The sequence below is a fragment of the Vidua macroura genome, chromosome 21 (genome assembly GCF_024509145.1).
Source record: "Vidua macroura isolate BioBank_ID:100142 chromosome 21, ASM2450914v1, whole genome shotgun sequence".
Lineage (NCBI taxonomy): Eukaryota > Metazoa > Chordata > Aves > Passeriformes > Viduidae > Vidua > Vidua macroura.
The window spans coordinates 6,186,826-6,214,266 of record NC_071591.1 but is presented as its reverse complement, the minus strand read 5'-3'; the positions used below and the strand labels follow the sequence as shown (position 1 = coordinate 6,214,266).

Below are 27,441 nucleotides of genomic sequence, written 5' to 3'. Positions count from 1 at the left end.
GTCAGTGTCCTTGGTGAGAATTAGCCCTGCAAGAGTCTGGCCTCAAAGAGCACCAATAAATCACAGAGATAGAGATGGAGACATGGTATCTCTTTATCAGACCTTTATTAGCAGACTGTTCCCTACATGAAGAATCCGAGTTAGATTTGCATTATAACAATTTGTGGTTACAGCTACAAAGATGGTTGTCATTTTGCATTGATTTTTGCATTCTGATATTCATATTCTCATTAGGCCACACTGGTAGGAAGGAGCCACTGCAGAATTTATGACAGGTCTCAGGAAGAGGGGGGTGGGAAAAAAAAATCGTATCACTAATCCATTGTTGGTTAGATTTCCACATGGCTACTACTGACAGCACTCAAAGTGAAGGCAGAGTCTCACGTGGGAGACTCTTCATGAACCACCAAAATCTGTCAGAAAAAAAGCAGCTGTTTGAGTGCTAGCAAATCCTTTTCCAATTTCTCACACACATCTCCACAGTGTCCTCTTGCATGTGATGAGCACTGGCTCAGCAGCAGGGTCTGCTGATTCAGCCTTGAAGCACAACTGTAGCAGCTCGTGTCCAAGTGCAAGTTTCCTTCCATCTCTCTGGAAATGTGTATTGTCTTTAGTCCCTGAGATTTCTCTCTTCCCCCCTTACCTAAAAATTCCCTCAAGCGCTCTTAATTAACTGTTGTGACATCCAACATCCACAGACCTTCCACTTCCCAACTTCAGCCATCCACCCAAAGCCTTTCTGCCGTGCACAGAGGCAATTCCAAGCTAAGGCAAGCCTCACAGTGCACCCTCTCCCCAAGGTTCTGCTTCCTCATCTGCTCCCTTCTCTCCTATGGCTTCTTGCTACAGAATTTCTCTGGGCTGAGGTCCTCCAGCAACAAACCCAGACGTGGGAAAGGCAGTTCAAGCCCCAGAGGGAAGGTACACGAGTGACTTTAGCATCCCTCCCCACGACTCAGCTGTGTGATGTAAAAGAACTAATAGAGAACTTTTTAAAACAGGAGAAATACAAGCACAGTAACAATATTTAAACAAACCTATAAAAATAGTCTGAAATAACTCTGTTCAAATAAATACAAAATAAATATGCTTTAAGCAGTAAAACAGTGGAATGCAACGCTGGTCCATTTTACCCAAAATGAAAAGTTGGGTGAGGATCTCCCAGGCCTCAGAAGCTGGATCCTATTAACTAAAGCAGCCCATAATGCTATCAGAGAAATTTTAAAGCCATCTCTTTCCCTTAGCCTTATGAAAAGCACCCTTTGAAAGGCAAGCAAACATGTCTTCAGGACTGAAATCTCACCTCTCCCAGTGACAGCCCCTCTCCCTAACAGCCCTTCCCACAGCAGACATTCCAGACTTGGGGCCTCCATCACACCAATGGAAACCTGAACACCGATCTACCAAGAGGTCTAAAGAGATAAGATAGCAGCATAGGCACGGGGTTTGGAAAAGGTTCACGAGCTCTCCTTGGCACCAGGCAGGATGGAATTCAGAGGTCCATGCAACGCTGCGCAGGGCTCTCATGTCGTGCTGAGAGCGCAGCTGCACAGGAGCTGTGAGTTGTTTTGTCTTTGTTCACTAAAGCCATGCATCACAGTGCCGGGCAGCCCAGGGCTCTCCTGCCTTCCCCTTTCCAAGCCCCTGCAGAGAATAAGACAAGCCAATCCCGGCATGCAAAGGATACAGGCATGCAGGCTCTAGTCTGCTGCTTCTGTTAGTAAGTGCATCTTGTTAGTGGGTTTATGAGACACACTTAAACCTATAAAAATAAATAATCCTAATTCTTCATCAGGCTGGCTTAAGTAACCTTCAGCCTGGCTGGATAAACCCACTGCCCACCAGCCCTCCAAACCAGTATAGATCAAAGTTACATTTCATGTCAATTCTTGGAAGCAGAACATGAATGTTTCCCACCCAAAGGAATATTTGTAAACATAACAAGCCTGGTGTGGCAGCAGCTCCTACACAAGGTTTGTACAAATTTAAACAATGGGCAGGAAGTTAAACAACTGAATGGACAAAGCAGCTCTCTGAATGGAAAAAAGAAGCTCTTTCAGCAAGTCAGAAGGTGCTCATCTGTAGGCAAACAGCTCTATACAGGCAACACGCTGAGAGCAGACCTGTAACCCAGATCTTTGCTACTCTGTCATACTGCTGGGAACTGACCTCAGCAACTCCCACCTTAAGATCTCCCAGGAGTTCAGCTCCTGGTCTCCCAAAAGGCCCAACAAAAAGGACCCTCTGATAGTTTATGTGGAGCTCTGAGTAGCAAGATGGCAAAGGACACCAGATCCTCCCCTCCCCCTTCCTTACTGACTCACAATCTGAGATTTCACAGCTTTGCTTAGTCAGCTTAGTGTCAACACATTCACAGAATGAGAGATGGCTTATATGTCTTGGGATTGCATCCCAAGATTTCAGAGTCCCAAGTCCTCAGCATCTCCTGGTCACCGCGAGTCCACGCCCAGAGTCATCTTCAAGTTTTCATACACCACGTAGCTGATGCTCACAGCTGGGATCACCTTCATGAAGTTGGGTGCCAGGCCCCGGTAAAGCCCAAACGCTCCCTCTGTCTTCAGAATGTGTTTGAACAGTCCCCTCATGGTCACTTCAGGAGCACCCTCCACAGAAGCTGCAACAGGAAAAGCCACAATAAATAATGCAGCCTATGTGGTGAAAACACTTTTGTTTCCAAGAGCAGTACTGATCCATGTGCTTTCAGATGCTCCCAGAGCAAAGGTCCTTTGTAGGGGACTGCATTAACTTCTCAGCTATCCATTCTGTGCTCTGCACTGCAAGTATTTTGTCAAACTGCTCTGCAGATGCCCTCAGCCCAGAACTGCTGATCTGAGCAAAACAGAACCTTGGTTCTGGAGGTCCTTGGCTGCAGAGGTTAAAAGGGCAGCACAAAGTCCACTGTCCCCTTGCAGCATCACAAACAGCCCGTGGCTCAGCTGCGGGGGCCAGCTGAGGCTGTTGTTGCAATGCTTACACTAAAGAACTGTTAGCCTTGCTCAAAAACAAAGGCAGGAGTTCCCACTGTTCCAAAAGTTCTCACCTTGGGCCTGCATGCGTGTCCTCACAAGGGCCAGAGGGTAACTGGCAAGCTGTCCACAGGTGCTGGAGATGGTGCCACAGGCCAGCAGAACAAAGACCCCAGGGTCAGCGCTGTTGACAGCGTAGCGTTGCAACCAGGTGTTTTTTAGTGTCTGGAAGGAACAAGCCCAAGGTCAACAGGGATGAGGCAAGCAAAGGAGTATCTCATTTCATGAAATATCTAGAGTAAAGGCTCAGAAAGTTCTAGGCAAGTTTAGCCAAAAGCACAGGGTGTTCTCAAATATTTTTGAGCTGCTGTTGCCATAGTGCCTGGGGAAAATCCCTCCTTGAATTTACTATTGCAGTTTTCTCATGAAGAAAGCGACCATGCATGATGTTGACTATGGTTTATGATCTAGAATCATCATATTGAATTATCTTTTAAGCCAGTTTTGGGTAAAAAAAAAAAACATTTGTGCCCCATAAGACTGTTCAAGAAAGCTTTGATAAATTACTTAAACTCTTGACGTGACTGATAGGTCTGACAGTGATAAGGCCACACAAGCAGCACAGCCCTACAATAGGTTAACAATAACATAAAACATAATAAAATAATAGTTAGGCTTAACATAACAATAGGTTAAAGGCTTCTTACCTCATAGACTGCCAGGTCAATGCCAGCATATGGAATGATTCCCAACATGTTGGGGATGTAGCCTTTGTAAAAGGCAGCCATTCCTTCCTTTGCAAGGATGTTTTTGGCACAATCCAACATGCCTGAATATTGTCCTGTCTTTCGTAGAGCCATCCGTGTTTTCAGAACCTAGAAGAGAAGAATAAATAGCATGAAGGCCTCCAAGAGAATCAGCAGGAGAACAATGTACAGACTAAATCATTCTTAGGAGCACAACTGTCAAGACCACAGCAAGTGTCCTGCAAGCAATACTGCTTGGCACCACCTCTGAGAGCTCATTAATTAAATATCACAGTGCTGGTGTTCTACCCTCATCCTCCCATCCCTGCCCCTGCCCATGGGCCCTACTGGGCTGGACTCAGCCTCCTGCCTCACCTCCATGGGGTAGATGCTGCTCTGTGCAATGGCCCCAGCCAGAGAACCAGCCAAGAGCCGCTCGTGGATCCTCAGCATTTCCTGGTCAGTACCAATGAACCGCTTGATCTGCGGAAGCCAGAACAGACAGACATTGAGGCTCCGTGACTTATCTCAGCCATCATTTTCTTTTCAGCTTGCTCTTCTGCAGACACAGCTGTCTGTGCCCTCACCTGCTCATAGGCCATGAACTTGATGGCTGACTCGGGTGCAATCTTCAGCACGTTGATGCCATTCCCTCTCCACAGTGACCTGGGGCCACCTTCCCGGATCATCTGAGTGAAGCCGCCGATGATGCACATGTTGTTACTGCGCGAGGCATGAACCTGGGGGAGAGGGACAAGCCTGGATTAGTTCCAGTCCCCATTACGACAGTGCAACGTTTTTCTGTAATCCAGGGACAAAAGGGCGCTTTTTTATTTACCCAGAGATTTGCCAAGGCTTTAATCCCTTCCAGATAACTTCTACAATGGGAAAGCAAGCTTCTTTTCTTTTTTGCCAAGTCTAGCGTTAACTAATCAATCTAATCAATATCTCCCTCTGGAATGGGAGGAAAGGTTAAATAGGCAACTGTCTAGGCTTTTTCCCATACCTAGCACAGGATCAACTACCCATCAACTTCTCAGCTGGTTCAAGAGCAGGTGCAGTGGCAAAGCAGGCTAAAATCAAAGTTTTCCAACTTCTTTCTAATGTTGATAATACTGAACACAAGCTCTGCCAACTGACCAGCACATTCACTTCAACTCTCATGGCATCAGGGTCTCTCAAAGGAATACAGGATTTTAACCTGTTTCACCAAAACCCAAGTTTTCCATGAAACTGTCTTACTACTGACAATTTTGGCATGTCTAGCTCTAAAAAGATTCTCTGTACTTTTTCTAGTCAATGAATAATAACTTTTTTTATGACTTTGATCACTCAAATAATTTAAAATGCTTTTTAAAATAGCAATAAAAGAACAACAAGATTAACATTGGCCAGAATGCTGTACTGTGCTAATGAACATTATCATCTCCCAGGTAACCATAAATATTAAAGGAATCTGCTCAGGTATTTAAATAAACTGGAACTGCTCCATCATACCTGCATGAGCACTTTCAAACGGTCCAAGGGAGCTGTGCAAGTTCTGGACACAGCACCTGCACCTCCACCTGCAACCAGATGTCTCCACCACATCCCTGTCTGCCTCTCTTCCACTGTGAACTCATCAGGGACAGTCAAATTCTCTCCTACATCAAAGATCTGCAAAAGGAGAAGGTGTTGACAAATGCTTCATCAGTCAGTGATCTTGCTACAGTTTTACTGCTCTTTATTAGCACCAGGTGCTGAAGTACAGGATACGCTTGTTCCAAGCCAGCAGCTTATCTACAGCCACTAACTGCTGTGCCTGGCCACAGGAGCTGCCACTGCTACAACATGTCACAGGGGAAACCGAGTTCTGATTTCAAAATTTCTCTCCAAGATCCTGGCAACTGCTGAACATTTGTCTACATCAAAATACTGCAGGTATTTAGGAACAAACTGACCCACTGCAGGCAGCTGCATGGCAAAAAAGCTGGACCTCTCCAGAACCTTCCACGCTCACAGCCTGTTAAATCTCATTACATACTGTTCACATAGAGATAACTCCAGGAAGGATGGCTGCCTGTGGAATCAGATTCTAGTTTTAACAGGTCCTGAACCAGCTGGGGCTGGCCACTGGCAGGAGCTCCTGGAGGTGCACACCGGAGAACACCCTCAGCTCCCTGCAGTACTGCAGTCGCCATCACCTGTGCCAGCAGCTGTGACAGTGATATGTGGCAAGATTACAGCAGAGGACAGGAAGCAATTGAGCTTCAAGGCCTACAGGGAAGCTGTGAACCATGAAGAGAAAGATAGGGACTGCTGATAGCAGCTCCTGGGGGCCAGGACTTGGACCAAGAAGCTGGGCAAAGACTGAGACCTGTTGTACAGGAACTATTTCTTACCGTGGAGTGCTTCCAGTACAGGATGATTTCAGGAATGTTCTCCACGGGGTGCAGCAGGTGATAGTCTCTCCACTCATTCCAATCAATTGTCATTGTCCCATTTTTATCCATGCTAAAAAGATTGATCATCAGGTGAGTACAGACTCCCACTGGGTGACAAATTCCTCCTCCCCTTCCCTTTGATTATCCCGGCCTACACCAAAAAGAGCTTTGCAAAGCAGCTACTAAAGACTTCTAAAGAGACACAAGACAAAGCTAGGAAACCTTCTGTTCACCAAACAATGCTGAGGTAGAAGTGGGCTCTCTCTCTCTCCTCCCCTCTCTCTCCCTTCTAAACAGCCCACAACAGTATTTGCAACCCCTCCTACCAAATTCAGGGACATAACTGACACTGAAGGGAAAATAATACTTACTAGGTGACAGGACCCCAGAAGTGTCCCGTCCTTATTCTGACACACAGGCAAACAGACAGAGGGAAGGTAGCAGAGGAAAAAAAAGAGGAAAAAAACAGCACAAATAAGTGGTTGTTAACATGTTAGTGCCACATGCATAAAGCACTCAGCATTTCCAAAGAGCAACTGCACAGTCCCACTCCACAGCAGCAAGCTCAGGGCAGCAGGACAGTCAGACAGGGATGCAAATCAGCTTAGGTGCAAGCACTTCCCCTCAACAGGTTAGGGAGAGACTCTAACAGCAAGTCTCAATAAAGCATTATGATTTTATAATTGTATGTCAATTCACAGGGAAAAATCAAAATGGAAAGTAATAGGAAAAAAGGGAGGAATGAAAGTCTCTGGAAAGTGCATACAGGGGGAAAAAGAGATGGGTTTCATGTCCCTATATTTCTTTCTAGCTCCCTCAACATAAAACAGAAAAACCAGTGGAATCTTCACCTCTTCAGTATTTTCTCAGCCTGCTGTTCAGAGATCTTGACTCCCAGGTCCCGGAGAGACTGGACAATCTCCTGGGCGTCGATGCGGCCTGCAAAGATAAGCCAGTGAGCTCAAGGACACGTATTACAGGCTAACACGTGCACCAGCCCACCCCTGAGCATGAGGAAAGTGTTTACCATCATTCTTTTTATCCAAACTCTTGAAAACCAGTCTCAGCTTCTTTTCATGGTCTTGGAGATAGTGAACAAATTCCTCAAAATCCAGCTGTCCATCCAGGTCTTTGTCTCCAGCCTTCACAATTTTCTGTTCAGAAAACAACCAAGAACTGTCAGTTCCTCTGTTCAGTCAGACAGATCTATCTCTCCTTCTACCATATTTAAAAAACATTTCCCACACAACTTTGACTTTTTTTCCAAAAAGTAGCTGACATAACTGTAATTCTTCTAAGAGAGTTGAGTGACACAGTAGCGTAGAAAAGTCACCTGATTCCAACTGTTTCCCAAAGTCCCTTACACAGATGGAATGCCTCATGTTTTTAGACACATGACACTAGGATAATATCCCTGATAATCTTAGGACTGTACCTTGATTAACACCTTACAAAGTCCTTGTGGAGGTTCTAGAACTAAGTATGAGTCAACAGATCTGCATAAAAAGTGAGTCACAAAACTTGAGGTTATAAAAAAAACTGAACAGGAGAAGGAATTTCATGCCTACTACAATCCTTAGAGAAGCAAGCTCCCTCTGGCAGTAACTAACTCCAGCCAGCAAAATCCTGTCCAGCTCTAGTGAACACAGCCAAAGATAAAAACCTTTGTGAACTGGTTTAGGCACCCTGAAGCTACGTGCTTTAATTACAGAAGTTTCCATGAGATGTGTATAGAGCAAGAATAGGTTCTTAGTAGGACAAAGCTAAAATCAAGATTAAAATGTGCCAGACATCTAGGACAAGGTAAATGACTAATTAACTCACTGCAACTGCAACTCACTGAGGCAATAGCCCATGGACTGTCCTCTCTAAGGGCACATGGCTGCATGTTGACAGGTGAGGTGATCTCCAGACTGCAAGAATGTGGCTCAGGGAGTTCCTATCCCCCTTTGATTCAGTCACTTGCCTTTGACAGCCTTTAAGCCTTTTCCAACATCAGTGATCAACACTCAATGAGGTGTGATTCAGTCTAGTGCATCACCCAAAGTTTTGTTTTAATTCTTGTAACATTTATGTTAACAGCAGATGGGTTGTTAAAGAAACTCTGAGCTGAGATGAAACACTGGGTTAACCCTCTGTTCACCAGTATCTTGCTCAATATTTAGCCTTCAAAGTATTAGGCAAGCCTAAACTCACTGTGATATGTCCTCAGTCTATGACCACCAGTCCATTTCATAAGCCATGTCTTTGTTTCAATGTCATTTTAAATTACTTCAGTACTAAATAATTTGCTATTGAAACGCTCTCTCTCACCCACCAAGGTCTCTTTAGCCCTAATGCTATGAGGATTATTCCTAATCACTTAATGAACCTTAAATAAGAAAGTGCTGTCCCAGCTGCCCTGACCTCCAAGGTATGCCCAGTATTCCTAACCTGCCATTTTATCATATGACCGTTGTGAAGTTCAGATACGACCTCACATTCAACTTGTGGGCTAAATATAGACCAACACCCCTCTCCTGTCAGCACATGGGCTTGAACAGCTGAATCAGGGCTTCCCTCTCCCTGGCAGCCCCCAACCAGTTGACAGGCATTAATAATTTGGAGGCACTGTAAGAGAGATGTGACTCTGCAACTGCTCCCTCTCTCTCAGCTGCAGAAATGCAGCCCGAGTGATCAGAGACCGCAGGCCATAAAAGCTTTGCCCTGTTCACCTTCCTCCCCCACAGTCACAGCACAAAAACGCTGCCTGCCTGACAGTAACCCACAGCACACATGTGAGGGGTGAGAAAGCCAAGTTCCCAGCATCTTCTCTGGAGGTGTGAACAAGTATCTGCCTGCACATCTTCACTTTCAACAGCAAACATGAAATCTGGCCATTAACAGCTATTTTGGCTGCAGAAGTTCTTGTAACAGTCCTGAAGGCTGTGACACTTTCAGTCACAGCCCCTGCAGCACACTGTGGGAACCCACACACCTTCCAGCCTGCTGTCCATGTCTCTGCAGAGGCAAAAGAAGCCTCCCCTACTTGGCTGATCAATAATCAGCTCTCTGGGCTCTTGACAGCCTGATCATGAAAAAAAAAAAAAAGTAGCAGCAAGCTGAAAGCCAGAGCTGTGACACATCAGAACGGAAAACTCCATGAATTTAGTGCATGTCCCTTCCACAGCAAAGCAAAAGGTTCTTGCATAACCTTCTCCAGCTCAGCCCACCCACCCCTGGCTGAGTCACTCACACTGAGCTGCTCTCCTGCTCACAGCACAAACCTGCTCACCTTCACCAGCTTCAGCTGACTCTACATTACAGCCCTGCTGTCAGAAGGAGGCATGTGGGAAGGATGTAAGAAGGAGGAAGAGGATGTGAAATGCTGTATCTGAACAGACCCATAGAAACAGAAGACTCCATAGTTTGGAAAACCCGTTTTTTTTCTATTTAACTCACATCAACTGGTTTAAACAGTCTAATAGGCACTGAGACCTCACCCAATTCAAAACAAATCAAAAAGAAAAAAGTTCATTCCATGCCGGTTCGGCAATCCCTGCCAAGGGGCACGAGAAGCATTTCCATGCTTCACTCAGTTATTACAACAGAGCCATCAAGAACTTCTCCCCCTCTCAAGAGAGCCACTAAATGTATTAGACACCACTTTCATCGCTCCCTCCCTCCCTTCCACTCCTCTCTCAGGGCCATACCTGCTTCCACTGGCGGTAGGTGGAGAATTCCTGGGAAGGAATGAGGAGGCTGAGTCGGAAGATGGATTTGAGTTCGGCCGGCAGCCCCTTCGACTCAAAGTACTCAAACTCCGCCTGCCTCTCCCCAAACACCGGCACGTACAGACAGAGGCAGAGCATCTTTCTGAGCCCAAGACTCAGCTGCCCTGCTCACTCCGACCGGCAAGGAAGGGAAGTAAAACTGAGTGATTCCCCTGAGCTAATTTCAGTATCTAGTGGAAAGGAAATGCCAACAAGTCTCATGACACACGCCTATGAGCGAGCCTGGCTCCGGCGGGATTGGCTGCACAAGCCCGGCCCTTCTACTTAAAAGGGAAGCCGGGGCTGCTCCGTCCCACCCAGCTGGTACGAAGGAGACACGTGAGCTGCCTCCCATTGCTCAACACCTGGCTCCCATTAAACCCAGGCACCTTACATCACACTCGCTGCCAGTTAACTCTTCCCGGCTGTCTCTCTTAACCCACGACGCTTTGGCAAGGGGCCAGGACACTCGCTTGCTGTGCCTTACATCCGATCAGTCCTTTTCTGATCCTGTTCTCACCTCTGGGGGGATTTATACAGGTAGCAGTGGGGACCAGTCTTGATCACAACCTCTCCCATCATGCATCACAGGAGGACTATCACCATCGTCCCAAAATTTATTTTTTTTAAGTGCAGTAAGAACAGGATGCCAGCCACTTACTGTTTTAATACATGTTTAGGATAGCCAGCTTAAGCAAGAGTTTTCCACTTTTACAAGATTATTTTGTTATGCCAGAGTTGGCTGGCTTTGGTTGCAAGTTCTCCCAAAACCACTTGTGCCAGCTAAGAGCAGACAACCCCTGCACACAAAGATCTCTCCCCTCTGTAGCACTCCGGTTACCAACACAGCAGCAATAAAGCCTGTGGAGGTTTGTCATTGAGCCAAATAGAGAAAATCACCCAAATCAAGGGCAGGCTTCAAAATAGCCCCAGCTGCTTCTAAGCTTCCTAGCTAAGCATCCACACAGCAGTTACACCAGCTTAATATTTTTCATCCTCTTCTGACTCCAATTAAACATTGCAGTCAGTTGTGTACTACAAGAAGTGTCCCGGGCAGAACAACATTTTCCAGTTTCTACCCTTGACAGTTTAACTGCTTTGTAAGCGAGTTCCTGAGCTCTCATTAGGAGCAAGCCAGGCTGGAGGGAGTGTGGCACAAGCACCATTTAATGCAGGTATAATTACAGCTTTCTGAGCATTTGGTGGAGTTTGAGGCACAGAGTAACACCTAGCTCTCCAGAGAGTACCAATGTGCAGCAGGCAACAATGCTGTTCAGGACAGAATCACTGACTGCTAACATGAATTTTAAATAAAGTTATAGTCTTGGTGTTAATCAGAGAAGCTATCACACAGGGAAGATGCAAAAAGCCGTAGCCAATAACCCAAACACTGAAATCCTATCTGCACCAGAAGTAACAAAGTGTGTTTGCTGAACTGGCTCGAGCCAGCCAGGATAACAGCCTTCCCCACTGCTGCGGACACAGCAACATTTCCTAGTGTTTGTTGTGTTTGAACAGCCTGCCTGACAGAGCAAAGTCCAACCAGCACTCCCCTCCTCAGGCCCTCATGCACAGGGTACCTGTTCATCTCTACTGTGCTATTTTGTTCTCTAAAGCAAAGCCAAGGTCTGTAATGAGCTGTTCATGGAACTGCATGCCAATCACGCAAACTGGGAATATTTAATCTGTGGCTTAATTTCAAGGATTTTAGTTTTTTTTAAAACTCAGTGGATCACAACCCACAGCAACTCAGTACCCTTGAGATTCGTGACCTACAATGGTGTCCCCTGCCCTTCCTGGCACACCTCACCTACCATGGCACCATGGCCAGGTTACCTAACTAGGCTTAACCTACTCCCTGCTGACGTCTCTCTGCATGAAAACAGGATCTTCTCAGGGACTCCAGATCCTCTTACAGATCAGCTGCAGCAGCTCACTGCATGCATGCCCACAGCACACCCCAGCCTTCCTACCAAGTCCAGTCTCAATGCAAGCAGCACCCTAATGGTACCCACTGGCCAACACCAAACGCCCCCACCAAGGGGAGCAGAGGGGTACCCCCAACACAACAGGTAGTAAGTGAACAAATCTAACTCAGATTTGCTTCACAAAGCCTTAAGATCCTCCGTAGTCCTTCCCACGAGTTGCCAAGCATCACTATTATAGCTGCTTGGCAGCTCAGTTGCTATGCCAACATGATGCAGATTTTCCTAAGAAACTCTGTTTGGACTTGGCAGCTAGAGACAAAAGGCAAAAATCGGCACATTTTAGGAAAAAAAGCCCTACTACCTACGTCAGAGGAAAGGAGAAAGCTAATGAAGTTAAAGCTGATTTTAAGCAGGGTATTAATTACAGAACAGTGAGCTAAGAAAGACAGACAGATTACAAATGAAGTTTATACCAGCAATTCAGGTTATAATGACAAAGAGAACTTAAACAAGTATTAAGAAGTTTTTGTATTTCAGCTTTAAAAATCCTAGTAAAGCTGGAAGTACTCAAGAGCCAGGCAGCTCTCCAAAGCTGCAGGGATCAGTGCTGCTGGGACACTGGTGTGGGGTCACTGGCCACATCTCAGCACACATGGAGCCAGTCCCACTGCCCCAGCCCCTGCGGGCAGCAGCACACCCAGCCCAGGGCCACAGGCACAGCTACAGACAGTACATCCCTCATTAGCACTGTCTATTCCTGATCAAACCAAGGACAGGGCACAGAGCTCAAATGAAGTCACTCCTCCCTGGTATTTCCATCCACCAATTCCAACACTGAAATGACACATTTATGGGCCATGTGGAGCCAGCCTGGCTAATACCCTCTGCAGTTTCCTTGATGACAAGAAAAGTGAGCCATGACGGAGGCAAAATCAGCTCTTTCTCGCTTTAGCAAACTCATTTTCATTTTATTTATAGGATTTGGTTCTTTTAAATGATGCATGAGTTACCAGTTTCCATACCCTGCCATCCCTGCTAACCTTTCCAAGTCATTTGTACACTTCTAGGCATCTGCTTCATCACTGGTTTACTACATCACCTCCAGAATGTACCTCCCAAGGGATGGAAAATGCAGCCATACAAGGAGCAGGAAAGTATGCTGTTTAATTTTGAATTTACTTTGCTAAAAAAAAAAAGGCTCTAAAAATATCAAGTACCAGCAAGCGTCACAGTCACGTAACATCCTCCTTCAGAGGCAAAACAGTTTTCTGGGCTCCAACCTTATTGCTAGAAGGTTTCACTGGGTTCTGCTGACTTGGTCTTTTTTAATTTCTGGAAACTAGCTTATAATTAATTGGACAGTACAGAAAGTCCTCACAAAGCACAGAGAGTGTACAGTGTATGAAGGAGGGGAGTTAATGATTTAAGAGACCCCAGCAGAGTAAAGAGCTGCACCCAGCCAAGGCTTTGCCAGGGGAGGGATAAGAGAGCAGGCACAGCAGAGAGCACTATGTGGTATTTGACATAAAGGTAACCAGGGAAGGTGACCTGTTCCCCGTAACACACAGATCCAAAGTTACAAGTCCAGATGGTGACATCAGGGGTAGATCATGCTTGTTTCCTGTGTACACAGATCCAGGGCCAACATAACACATTTGCAATCAGTATTTTCTTCCCATATTTGCAAAAACAGCCTCATGTTGGAACAGCTTTGAACAGGCAAACATCTGAGGAAGAACATAGCAATGACAAGTCTTTACTCAAAGAACCAAGGCCAGGAAGCCCCTCCAGTCAAATTTATGGATACACATCAATTCCTTACAGAAACCCCCATACCAGGGTGTGATATTTTGTGTGGTTTTAGAAAAGAAGTAGTAACAGGTGTTTTTACAAAATGAAGTGGCCTACCAATCAAGAGACTGCTCCCAAGGTTACAGCCAGCCAGTGGCAGAGAACAAAAGCCCCCACATTTTCTATTAACACCAAATAACACTGTTTCCTCACAGTGGTTTATTATCTATCCCTAAGGCTGTACGAGACTTTTCCCAACACTTCTCCTTCAGACAGGTAATTGGAACACTGATATCTGATCAAGCACAAACAAGTCATTGCATCTTAACAAGTTACTGTGCATCAGCTGAGCCATGGGCTGGATGAAGCATAAGCCAGCCCGAACTGCAAGGTGAAACATATCTGCATAATCCTCAACAGAAGAGCTTTACACTGCATTTTACTTTACAATCAGGGCACGCTAAAATTACAGTCACAACCTCCTGGCAGATGAGCAGTTACTTCCTAAGATGCAATAACTCTTTTTTTTTTACCACATCCTTATCCTCTAGGTATTTCTCCATTAGCCAATCCTAAGGTTCCTATGCAGCAGAACTTCCCAGGGTCACACAGGAAAGAGGAGATTGGTATCAGCTTTCAGAGAAAGCTTTATTTCCAGGTGTGAACAGATGGACTCTCGCTGACTGAGAGACCATTGTTCTCTGGAAGGCACCAGAGATTTTCAGCCCTATAATTCCAACGTTTTCATCACCACTTCCTTCAGTTCTGAGCCTCTGTCCTTCTTCAACCTCTGTGCACCAAAGTCCTCCTTAAAATGCGCATGCTCCTTTTTTGGAAGGGGATGCACAGTGCTAACTGCTAAGGATAGAGATGAAGGCAAAAGTCCCTGCAGATTTTTCAGCCTGATTCAAGCAGGGAGTGGCTTCTGCTCCCCAGAACGTGAAATGCCGTCCTGCTTGTTTCCATTCAAAACAGCAGCAGAACAGATATTAATCCTCTCTACAATTTAAACCTGTTCATCCCTCATTTTAAAGAGAAAGCCCACAGCAACAACCATGCCCAATTCCCTGTCAAATAAACTGGATCCTGAAAGTCACACACCCCTATCCTTGCTGCAGCCCTTCAGTATCATCCCCACCTCCCATCCTTCACAGGCCTTATGCCCAACTCCTTCTCCCCCCTAATCCCAGCTCACACCCTTGATTTTAAACCACACGTAGTCACAGCTGACTGCACCATCCTCAGGGGAAACAGACAGTGCTTCCCTCCATTAAATAAGCCACAACTGCAGTCGGCCAGCACTGTGCGGGGAGCTCCGGCACTAAACTAAGCAGCTTTTGTTCGCCTCCCCCCAGACAAAGCCTCACCATTTATTCTCTGCCAACTGTGCGCCCCCATCACCTCCCCACTCTCCCACCCCCTGGGAACTTCCCTCCTTCCTAAAATCCTCACAGAGATTTTAGTCTCTCCCTTATGCCACCCGTTCCCCAGGGACAGTCTTTACTCCCTTCCGGGCTCTGCCATTCAAATAATACAGCCAGTTACTAATTTGCTCAAAATATGCAAGTTTTACCAAAGGCTTGCCAAATTACCAGAGACTGACTCCAGAACATTTTAGGATGCATTTGATTCTTTGCCGGTCTGGGGTGCAGGGGTGGGACTCGCCACTAACCTGCGTTATCATTCCCTGTCCTCTCAGTCATGCTTTTTACAAGTTGCCCAGGAACCCTGGAGGCCCCCATATTCCCCCTTGCCCTTAAACAGCATTTTTCTCCCACACTTTGAACATCATGTTTGGAAGGTTAGATCACCTCCTCTCTTCAGTCACTCCCCTGCCCCCCGCCCCCTTCCTTTCTACCAAGCACACGCGTTAAGACTCTGCTCCCTTTTCCTGTTCCTCTCCCCCCTCCCCAAATTCACACACACAGCTACTCACACACTCCACCTGCAATACCCCTTCTCCCAGCAGACCACACACTCCACTGTCATGTGCACCAACCCCTCCTCAGGCCCCTGGATATCCCATTACCTTTGGAAAATGCTCTGCGGGTCCAACCACCAGTAGGATAGTTGGTCTCCTTTCAGTGGGATCAGTCCCTCTGTCCTGTGTCTTCCCCAACACCTTTGGCCCTTTCTCCCCGGGGCCTGGAAGTGGGGTGGTGTTTCTGGCCTCATCCTCTTTTTCATCTGCAGGACCTTGGCATATGGCCCTGGGAAAGAAGCTAGACAGAAAATGCCACAGGGTCTGCAGCATTGCTGCTCCAGCGAGCATCCCAGGCAGGGAAACCCTGAGCGCTCAGGAGCTGCCCGCTGCCAAGGATGATGTGACTGCACTACCAAGCACCCCCAAGACGGGAATCGGCACGGCAGCCAGCGGGAGGTTCAACCCAGCGACTCCACCGGCTCAGATTCTTTACAGACCGCTCCTGCGGACGCTTCCTGCCTTTTGAAATTGCTGCTACTGCAGTCGTGCCTGGCCTGACAAGCAGCTCATTGTACCAGAGCCTCAGAAATCTGATGGCAACAGACAAAGCACAAGCCCCCTGGCACGGAGAAGCCGAGACGCTGCGCTTTGGAGACTGCTTGGACAGAGAAGCCGAGACGCCGCGCTTTGGAGGAAAAGCTAAAGATGAACCTCTCCGAGAGGAGCTTCTCAGAGCTGCCAACTGAGCTGCGCGTCCCGGCTCATCCCAGGCGAGCAGCGAGGCTGAGCAGCGATGCTGAGCACCCGGGCTGCGTCCCCACTGCAGCAGTGCCCAGCCAATCCTCGCTCCCAACACTGCGCTGCTCCGGAGCACGGCAGCGCGCGCAGCCGGCCGGGAGCGCGCCCCGGGCGCGGGGGCCGCCCGCGGAGGAACGCGCTCGCCGGGCCCCGGGGAGCCGGGCAGAGCCCGAGCGTGGAAGGCTGTGCCCCGAAGCGATGGGCAGCGCCCGGGGGATGCGTGTTGCTCGGCAGCCCCGGCTGCAGCTCTTTGTTAGGGCAGCAGATGGTTCTGCAGAGAGAAGCCGGCTTTGCCCAGCCATGGCCGCATTAACCTCTGAGTGCACTCTCTCTCCCCAGTCTATTACGGTCTCATCCGTGCCTACAATAGCTCTTTGGTGCTGCATTGTGCTGCCGCCTTTGGCTCCCAGCACAGCGTTTACAGCCATTCATCAGTGCGAGAGCTGTGCTTAAACCATCGCTGGTTGGTCGGCTGGCTGAGCTCTGCCGGAGGAGCCCTGAACCACCTAGTCAAAGGCAGGATGTTAATAAATATAAGCACAGGACACATGATATCGCTTGGATTTCTACAAGAAACGCCACGCTTTCCTCTGCTGTCACAGCAGCAGTTGTTCATTCAGTGAGCTGTATCGGCCTCCCACCAGAACCCACCCTGGAGGAACCCAGCATTTTCCATTTTACTTCACATTCCCAGATTCTTTTGTGTCCACAGAAGGCACTGTACGCCTCATTTCCAAAGTACTGTGACTATTCCATAAGTTTGGGGGTTTTAACAGGCAGAAAAAATGAGTACAAACCTACAGCTTCCATCACCTGGGGCTCTCTACCCAACACAGCATAGCAAGAGCCACAGCAAGCAAAGGACCTCAGTTTTCAGCTTTTAACTTTTGAGAGTGACAGACTGCAGGACACTTCTGGTATACAGATATTAGATGTGAAAACGGGATCCAAAATCTAAAAGGTCTGAGAGCCTTAAGCAGCCAAGTTGCACATAAATTTTGAGACGAACATCACTTTTGGGAACTTGCTGTCATTGAATTCCTATAATGAGCCTAAGTAATGGAAAAAGTGAGAGACAAGTACATAGAAGACACCACATTAAAAAAATTCTTCTGCAAATACATCAGAATTACTTAAGAAGAAAAAAATGCTTTTTAATCACAAGGTCTATGTACAGTATGCAACAAAGTTTTTTATCTTAAAATTTGACACATACCAACAAGTAACCACACATTAAAAATGTTTTAAATTATGGGGCAGTAACACTGGGGTGAGGGTGTGGGAAAGCCCAGTCCCTCTCTGAGGAATGGCACAGTCTGGTTCTAGTTGGGATGCAGTCAGCAGCTCAGGCACAGGCAGAAAAGACTGAGGAATTCTTGTCATGCCTCTATTACCCTGAGCTGCTGTCAGTCATCCTAGCTACAAGCACAAAAGTTAAACTACTTTCTAACACATAGTGAATCAGATACTTTAAGATGACATTTGGAAGTTTTCAATGCTCTCAAGCCAGAGGAACAAAGCAGATTTTCTGAACTGGGCACAGTTCTTCCAAATCAGCTTCTATTAGCCTAAGGCTGTGGTTTCACAAGCAGCTGTGAACTAATCTGAAGCTTACTGCCACTACAAGTCATCTCACACATCCACTTAAGCCCTGCACTTACCTTTCTCCCATGCTCTTCTGACAACCTCATTAACCCAGCCAAAAACTGCAGAGCTTTCTGCTGAGGTAACCAGTTGAGGCTATTCATGGATGGGGTCCAAAAAAGTGTGGAAAGGGCATCTGAGCTGCCTGCTGCAACAGGCAGGCTGCCCTGCCACTCACACAGCTACAAGTCACCACACAGAAGGCAAAGCACCCAAAGCAGAACTTGAGATTTGTCCTCTGTGGTCACTTAATACTCACAAGGCCCCATTTAACACAGCTGATGTTACCTGACACTGTTACAATTGTTCCCCTGCATTAGTATTAATATCAGTGGTGTGTGCACATCAGGGACCCCCATCTTCCTTTGTTCATGCAGAGATTTCATAAGAAAATGCAAGAAATTACATGCCTGGGGTGTAATTAAAGCAGAAACTTAGCAATGCTTCTTTGGCCTCTGTCCTCCCTAAAGGAAACCTCAGAGGAATTCTGCCACCACACTAATTCACACAACTCCTTGAGAACAGACAGAAATTTACAATCATATTTAAGAAAAAAAAAAAAAAAGCATTTATTTTACCACAAGGGGAATTTTATTAGGTCAGAATAATAAACCTAGTAACAGCAAGATGATTATAGCTAGAAGCAAGACAACTGCACTCCTACAGGGAATTTGTAGGGAAGTATTACTCTACCAACACCACCATGAAGCAGATCATTCACACAAAAAAGATGTAATAAATACTGTGAGTCCAGCATGAAAGGTGACACAAAGGAACACAAGGAACAAGAATTCACTTTTTCTAAAAATCATGAATGAACATCTAGGCCACAGTGAAACAGCTTTCCCAACCTCAGCTTCATTAGGAGACAGCTATTCCTGCAATTCCAGCTGTTTACATGATCCAGACCTGGGATTTAAGGCAGAAAAAGCAGGAGGGCTGATCTGAATGCTGGCTCTTGGCCAGCACACCAGTCACTGGGGACAGAAGGCGCCTGTGGCAGCTGGCCTCAGAGCCCTGCACTCCAAAATGGGTAGTCATTAGATAGCCTGAGCAGAAGCTGACAATAAAGAGCTGTAATCTATCCAAATGGAGACAAAAGAGAGAGAAAAAAGCAAGAGACTGACATGTTTTGCTCAATTAAAGTATTTTCCTCAGTACTGCAAGCTGGCAGAGGGAGGTTCTGTGTAAGCCATAAACTAAGGTACCTTGTACCCTTTTCAGCCACATCATCATACCTGCTGAGTCTAAAACTCCAGTTTTCAGGCAGACACTTGCCTTTTCCAAGCTGGTATACCTGGCAGAAATGAACTTTTGCTTTAAGATGGTTTCTAGAATACTTTTGAGTAAATGCACAGCGTTTTTCTGTGAACTTGTGAGCCTCATCACCGACAAGTTGCTAACATGTAAAAATGTGAGGGAGGGCAAAAAGAAAGGGGGGCAGAGGGAAGGGGAGCTGTGCTGGGTGCAGTGATCCCTCTCCTCCTCCAGCACAGGAAGAGCTGCTGGCATCTCTGGTTCCTTAGGTGACCCTGCAGGAATGAGCAGTGACTCATCTCCTTTGGGAGCCTCCTGGAAGCACCCCAAGGTGTTCCAGGGGTAAATGTGTGTACCACCCAGAAAGAGCACCCAGCCCCCAGCTGGGATGGGCCACCATGACTCTGCCAATTACCTCTTATCTTTTCAAATTTAATTTCTGAAAGAGGAAAACGTTAAGTATGTCACTACTTCACACTTTTTACAAAGTTGAAGTTAACCCTGCACGGTGCTTCTCACACCGTGACATAAAATCTCAACATCTTGGCCACTGCTGCTTAAATAATTAAACTGTACATTCAAGTACATTCATACATTAAGGTGACACAGCATAGCTCAGGGAACACTACAAAGAAACTCAGGTCTTCTCGTTGCAGAAACCCTGGCAGAAGGAATTAGCGACCCAAGCTGATCCATTCAGGCATCCACAGCCAGTGCCAGATACAAAAATAGAGAGAGAGCTGGCCAGGCAGAGGGAACACAGAGCCATTGCCCAGGACTGAGAGCTCCACCAAGGTCATATCATATTATATGAAGAGCAGGGATTAACTAAGAGACAGAGCATCCTTAATACTCAGAAACTAGAAAATCAACTTCTTGCACCAGACAGTGAAGCAAGAAAACAGGTAGTGAGAAAGGATGGCCCTGCAGCAGCCCAGGCCCAGGCCTGCCCCCACACAGTTCTCCTCAGGCTAGACGATGTAGGTTCACATACCAAGCAGCTCTGCCTTTCCAGGCAACTCATGATCTAAAAATTTCAAATATTTCTCTTAGAGCGGAATTCTCTACTGCAAACCACTTTAGCTGCCAGAAGCAGCTTCCCTGCAGCTCATGACTTGGGAGTTGGAAAAACTCAGATATCTCAGCTGCCTTCCCATGAATTATCACAGCTATGCTTCTCCACCCAAGACAAAGACTGGGCCATCATTAAACTCTGCTCATGTCCCACATTCACAGGGACAAATATAGCAATAGGACATGAACAAGAACAAAGACTCATTTCTCATTTGCTACAAGTAGGGCTGTAGGAAAAAGCTCCCTCCCCCTTCTCCTCCTCCCCAACACTGTATCATGTTATACTGTATGCAACCAAGAGCCCAGGGCTGCAGCATCACCATTTTGTAGGGCTCTCAGACAAAAGACCAAGTCCTTTTTATGGCTTTGATGTCTTTTATTAATGCTCACCAACCATTTGAGGGTTCTGCTCAATATTCAGCTAGATTAAAAATAAAAAGAAACAGTAAGTATGCTGAAGTCTGGAGCTTTTTACCTGCTGTTATCTCAGTAATCTGACACCTCCCTTTGACGTTGACCTCTTCTCCAAAGCAACCAGCAACTGGACAAGAGGAAATGGACTCAAGCAACACCAGGGGAGGTTCAGGCTGGACATCAGGACACAGGATTGTAAGGCACTGGCACAGGCTGTCCAGGGAGGTCACCATCCCCGGAGGTGCTCTCAAAACAACTTAGTGCTACAGTTTAGTTAATACAGTGGTGTTGCATCAAAGGCTGGACTCTATATTGGGTCTTTTCCAGCATTAACTACTCTAATAATCTGTGCAAGGACAAGAGGATATGTCCACTACTTACCAAGGCATTGAGCACTGGTCACTAAAAAATGCCCCACAGAACACACTGAAAGACTAAAGCACTGCTGCATATTCTACACAAACACAATCAGCTGCTTTGGATGAGTTGTGCTGTTTTGTTCCACTCAGGCCGAGGGGTTCCTACAGACATTCACTTCCCTACAAAGTTCAGAACAGACCCCATCCTGCAGGAAGCAATACTGTGAGGCCACATCAGTGATATTCAGGATGCCCTTCTACTTACACAATGCTGGCATTTAAAATTTATATGCTCCAGTCAAAGTTGCACCTACGTCTCTCAAAGGTCAACCGGCAGCCCTTGGTCATTAGCACTGTGCAAATAGGACAAAGGTCTCTGCTAAATAAACCAGAGAACCATCAGGCTTCTCCAGTTTTCTGCAAGACAGGACAAAAAACAATCCCTGAAGAACAAACATCCCTCAAGAGTTATATACCTGGTCCTATATGTGCATAAAGCAACACTTGTCTAATCTGCAATTGTTTGTTTATACGTAGGGAAAACAAGCAGGAGCAAGTTTCTCCTGTGCATATTTGCATCTAAAACCTGTCTCCCAACCTCCCCTCGGAACATCGAGTGGACACACGCTGCCCATTCCATGCATTAATCACACTAAGGCAGGGCTAACCCGAGACAGGTCTGGGTAAAGACTTTCACCAGGACAGTCTGAGATTCCCTTCTCCCCAGCACCACTCTCCTCCTGTTATCCCTGCAAGACCTGGCAGAGTCACATCTCAGGCTGGCTGCAGTGCCAGCCCATCTCCCTGACGTTCCCTGTCCCAAAGCTCTCACTGTAGGGGCTGCTGGCCAAGGCTATTAATAACCAACACTGTGCCCAGAAGTTTCCTTGTGCCAAACCCAAGGCCTGTCTTCTCCAAGTCTTTTCTGCGGCTGTCAAGAACTCGTGTGATTGATTAGAGTTCATTTGCGTCTTCAGCCTAAATCAGAGAAGGCAACAAACCCCAAATTCATACCAACTAACCACTCACCACAGATTTGAAAGTTTTATCTACAGTTAAATCACTGACCTACAGTTCTGCTCTTGCTCAAGTGCATGAGAACAGGGTCTGCATCAAACCACACATTTCATAATTACAAAGAGCAAGAACAGGCCTCCACTCCCTACAGATTCAGCAGATATGATCTGTTTTGTTTATTATTTTAATAAACATTACTCATGAATGTATGAATTTAATTAACATGCTATTGAAAATGGTTTCACCTTGTATTAAACTGGTTTGGGGTATTCCCAATAGGTAATCCTTTGGGATTAGTAAGGAGATGGGTGGATGAGAAGTTGTTGGTAGCAGAAGGAAGGCTAAAAACTGGAATATCAAACTGTAACAGTATTTGTCTGATACAACCTTGTGTTGCTCAACCCTTCACAATGAATTACAAAAAGCCCAGCTAAAAGCTCAGTAAGTGTCCCAGCAGGATTCAGGACACATAAACCATGAAAATGTGATAATGCATAAATGTATATACATTTGGAGATGCATTGTGAGATCTAAATGAGAGCTGGAGAGATATTCCAGTCCAAATTATAGGACAGTATTAGAATTTTGCTATTTTATCATAAACTGTACACAATAAAAACTCAGGTCCTCCAATTCCAGATGGCTGTGAATGGAAAACAGGTGAAAGCATCACCTGAAGAACAAAACAGTTACAGAAACAGCCTGAGAGGAAGAATTAAATGACGTCATGACAGAAGATAAAGTATTGATCAAAAACAAGATTACATTTTTTTTACGTTTGCAACTGCTACAGTAGAAAGAGTTTCTCAATCCATCCATGGAGTCACTTGCCAAAGAGCTAACTGATTTATTATCCCAGAATGGCACGGACACAGCTGGAAGAGTCCAGGGACACACTTAAAATGCAAAGTTGTTCAGAAGAAAGGCCTGACGCAAACAGAACACTGCAGAGTCCAGCTGCAGCAGCACAGCTTTGCTTCTTCAGTACGTGGGAAAAGTAAAAAACAGACCTTGGGGGGAAGTTTGGACAGCCAGGACCTGAAGATCAAAGAGGAGATACGGGGCTAAGTAAGAAGTGATGAAAGCAGATTTCAGCAGCCTGGGAGCTGATACAGTTTTCCATGGGGAAGCTGATACCAAGGGAGCTGATACCACAGTTGAATATATGAACTTAGGAGGGGAGAGTATCACAAGACCAAGGAGGACATCACTGTTAGGGTAGAGACAAAGAGGACACTTGGGACTCAAAAGAGACAAGGGTTATGTTTACTCTGTTTCTTAAAGTGAACTAGTCCAGCAGAAGATGCTGAGCACTACTATGGAAGAGGCAGCTGCAGACAAAGTACACCACTTCAGTCTGTCTCTAGGCAGCTGGGATAATTCCACCAGTTCAGACTGTCTGGAACTTCAGCAGCAGAGATGAAGTTTTGGAATGGCACTCCAGCCTTGCAGTTAATCAGGATCAGTAGGAAAACAGTTATATTAGCAAACACACAAATATTACCATCACACATTCTTTCAGCAATAGGACATCTCCAGATACAAAGTAGGAAACAGTTCTGTTTCAACATTATTTCCATTAAGTGCATATTTCAAGTTCCATAGGTCTATATAAAGTCAGAAAGCAACAGTAACAGGACATTGACCATCCCAGAGGTAGATGAAATTTAGCAGTAAAAGACTATCCCTTCACACAGTAGAACAAGAAAGGCTTTTAAAAAATTCTTCACATGGTTATCATTTTACTGCCCAAACAGAGTCAAGTATGTGGATTGCTTCATGCTGACCAGTGCAAACAAGCATTTCGTTACAAGGCTCACTGGTTTGGCACACTGTTATTTGTCAATTGGTTTAAAGATAACAGCATGGGTTAAAACAAAAAAGAAAAAGAAAGAAAGCATCGTTTACATAAGCAAATTCCACCTCAAAGGACATCTGAGTGCAAGCTCTTCTCTCCCCCACCACAGAAGGCCACCTCTAAAAGAGAAAGCAGCAATTTTCCAAGAATGCCACAAAGGGTTTTATCTCAGCAAGCACTCTCAAGCATTGAAGGAGCCAAAATATTGCTCATTTTCTTTTCAAGTTCAGCCCAAAAGTTATTGTTACCACAAGGACTTTTGGCCTACTGATGCAGGGAGATTAGCAGCTCGCAGCTAAGATTGGTGATAACCTCACTTTAAGAGCCCAATGTTTTCTCCATCTGCTCCCAAACATTAGAAGGCAACTCCCATATCAAATGTACTGCTGCATGGAAGGAAAAATAAAGTGCACCACAGGCACCAAGTAATTAACTAATCACAAGCAATCCATGTGATTTATGCCTAAATTGGTCTCCAAATACCATGCTCAATAAATCAGAAAGGTTTTCTATCTCGACACTTAAGCACTTTCCTTGAGCGTGACCTCACATTAGTTAGGCATTGAGGTGCCATAATTAGCTAAGGATGGAGCAGAAAAAGGACTGACTTATTAATAGAACTGCCTTGGAAACAGGAAGTTTATTTGATTTCCCTAAAAACTGCTCGACACGGAAGTTTGCTAGCCAGCTGAGGGCTGTTCCCACATTTTTAACTGGAACTTGAGAGCTTTGAACTCTGCATCCTCACTCTCAATGGTTTTTACCCTGCTAAAGGGGATGCTCTACCATACTAACGCTTTGCAAATTCTAGAATGTTTTGAGTTGGGAAAGGATCTTTGAGAACACCCAGTTCCAACCCTCTGCCACTAAATCAAGTTGCTCAGTGCCCCTTCCAGCCTGGCCTTGAACACTTCCAGGGATGGGGCAGCCACATCTTCTCTGGGCAGCCTGTGCCAGCATTTCACCCCCCCTCACACTATTGATGTGGAAGAGGAGTCAGAGGAAGGAAAGGGCTGAGGAACAATACTGACAGACAAGGGCTTCAGCAGAAAGACAGGAGTGTTAAGCAGCATCCAGGCAGCGCTTCCCTCCGGCAGCGAGCTCCAGTCCCCGCAGAACGGTTCCTCTGTGCCGCTCCCGCAGCGCGCCAAGCAAAGAAACTCTCTGCTGGGAAGTAAAAACGCAGTTTGTTTTAAGGTGCTTCCTCCCGGGCCAGAGAATGTTAGGCTGGATTGCATTGCATGCAAAGAGAAGGGAATGCAAACGGAGGCAGGCATGCAGGCGTAAGCACAGAACATTCTGGGTCACGGGGGACTCCTGCCAGAGGTCAAGGGTTGTGCCCCAGAGGTGGCAGCAGGTCAGTGTCACAGGGCATGCACAGGTGACTTGTGGTACAATCAGATCGACATACCCAAATGCACCCAGCAGAAAACCCCCGTGGCACTCATGTTTTTTCTAGAAACAGCATAACTAAACTACTCACAAAATCACACTGGCAAGGAATTCCCGTATCTTACAGCAGCTAGGAAGATGCCAACCAAAAAGAAATGTCAGAAGTTAAGATGCTGGAGAGTCAAAGTTAGAAAGGAACTAGACACTCTGGAAAGGACTGTGCAATTAAAGCACTCAAAGTGGGGCACCACTCCCAGAACAGGGAGAGAATAGGAGCTGTCACTTGAATTAAATATCTTTTCGGTGACTCAGAAGTTATTCTTAAACTCTTCTTCCTTCCTGTAGGACTCAGGCACTCTGTGGTGGCACATCCCTGGCTGCACCCATGTGCTTATCTCCTATCTTCGCATGATACTCAGCTTTTTTATGGCCCTGCACATAAAATACAAGCGACCAGGCAGGGGACAACTGTGCAGCACTGAGGACAAGCCACACAGACATGGAAATTACAGTAATCACAGTTGAATAGAGCAGCATCACGTTGAACCTTGGAGTCATCCATGTACAGCATCATACAGAGCAGTGTGAGTACAAAAGGCTCCCCAAAACACAAAGCCAGAGCTGCAGGTTTTATACACTCCACACGCAAACTGTACACTACAGCAGCCTCCCTACGTTCTAAGGTATTTCCAAACCCATAAAATAAACAAGTCTGGCATAAGCCATCCTGGGCAAACATGAGTAACAATACACTGCCAGACTCACATGAGGAACACAGTGATGGAATGAAACCTGCACAATTACCCTGACTGCAGGAATCGCTTCCAAAGGACCTTCCACTAGTGTAAGTCAGCGTGCAAGTTGCCCTGTCCTGAGTCCTGGAGAAACACGATTTCCTTTATGGCTTTTCCTGCCCAAACACTAAGGTTTTAATCTTATTAACTACGGACAGTTAACACCGTACATGCCTACAGGTAACGAGCAAGCTAATTCCTCCGGGTCTAGCGTGGAACCAGCAGCGTAGCTTTGAGGCAAGGACCCTTGGGGAGAGAGCGGAGCAGCCTTGTGGCATCACAGCCCCGCTCTCGCTCGGGGACCAGGACGCCGAAGGGCCGCAGGTGCTGCCATGGTGCCACCGCTGCCCCGGCGAGACACAGCTGGAAGGTCTCCAGAGTCCACGTCCTGCTCCCGAGACGAGCACGGAGAGGGCTCCGGAGCGGATACGGGACGAGGGGAGCGGCCAAACCCTCCCTCAGCCCCGGACCGCCGGAGCGCTCCGCCCCGCCGGGCCACATCCCACCGCCCGCCGCCGCTCACCCGCAGATCCAGCTCGGTGCGGTGCAGCCCGAGGCGGCCCAGCCCCACGGCCAGATCGTGGATGCAGAGCGCGCCGTCGCGATTCACGTCGAGCTTCTGGAACAAGGCGCGGAGACGCCGGTCCTGCTCGGAGGCCTCGCAGAGCGACCGCCCGCAGGACCCCGCGTTCCCCCCGCCGCCGCCGCCGCCGCTCTCCACGGCAGATCCGTGCGGGGACCCGCATGGGCAGAGAACGCCGCTCACCACCGGGGAGGCAAGAGAGCGCCGCGCCCCCGGCATGGCCGCGCCGGCACCGACCACCCCTCACGGCCGCGGCACCGGCAAATGGCGCCGCTTCCGCCTTCGCGCCACGCGCCGTCGTCGCCACGTGACGCCCCGCGCCGGCCAATCACAGCGGGCGACGCGCCCTGGGACACGCCCCGCGGCGCCCACCCGGAGTGGCGGGTCGTGACGTCACAGAGGACGCCCCCGCCCGCACCAATGGGAAGGAAGCGCCGCGGTGTTTCGGAGCGCTGCACGGGGAGCGGGGCAGGCGCGCGGGCCGAGCCGCAATTGGCTGCACCCCGTGGGAAGGCGGTGACAAGGAGAGCATCTCCAATCAGAGCGGGAGCCGGGACGCAGTTTGAGCTTGACGGACGTCGCGCGCATCCGGTAGGTTGGAAAGCAGTGCGCGCTCTGGGATGATGGACAGGAGAAGCACCCAATGGGATTGGAGCGAGGAAATCCACGGGCGGGCCCAACCCCTCACCGGCCCCCACGC

The 27,441-nt window shown here is 47.2% G+C and overlaps 1 protein-coding gene across 1 annotated transcript; it reads right to left on the bottom strand.

The window, feature by feature from the left end:
- Positions 1-88: 88 nt before the first annotated feature.
- SLC25A25 (solute carrier family 25 member 25) lies at positions 89-27,408 on the bottom strand. The gene is given in 13 exon segments (XM_053996661.1): positions 89-2,635; positions 3,062-3,212; positions 3,695-3,862; positions 4,109-4,216; positions 4,321-4,473; positions 5,231-5,389; positions 6,115-6,226; positions 6,528-6,563; positions 7,008-7,095; positions 7,184-7,310; positions 26,682-26,980; positions 26,983-27,210; positions 27,213-27,408. Coding segments are annotated over 13 exon segments (1,875 nt in total). The 5' UTR covers positions 27,274-27,408; the 3' UTR covers positions 89-2,450.
- Between the last annotated feature and the right edge of the window lie 33 nt (positions 27,409-27,441).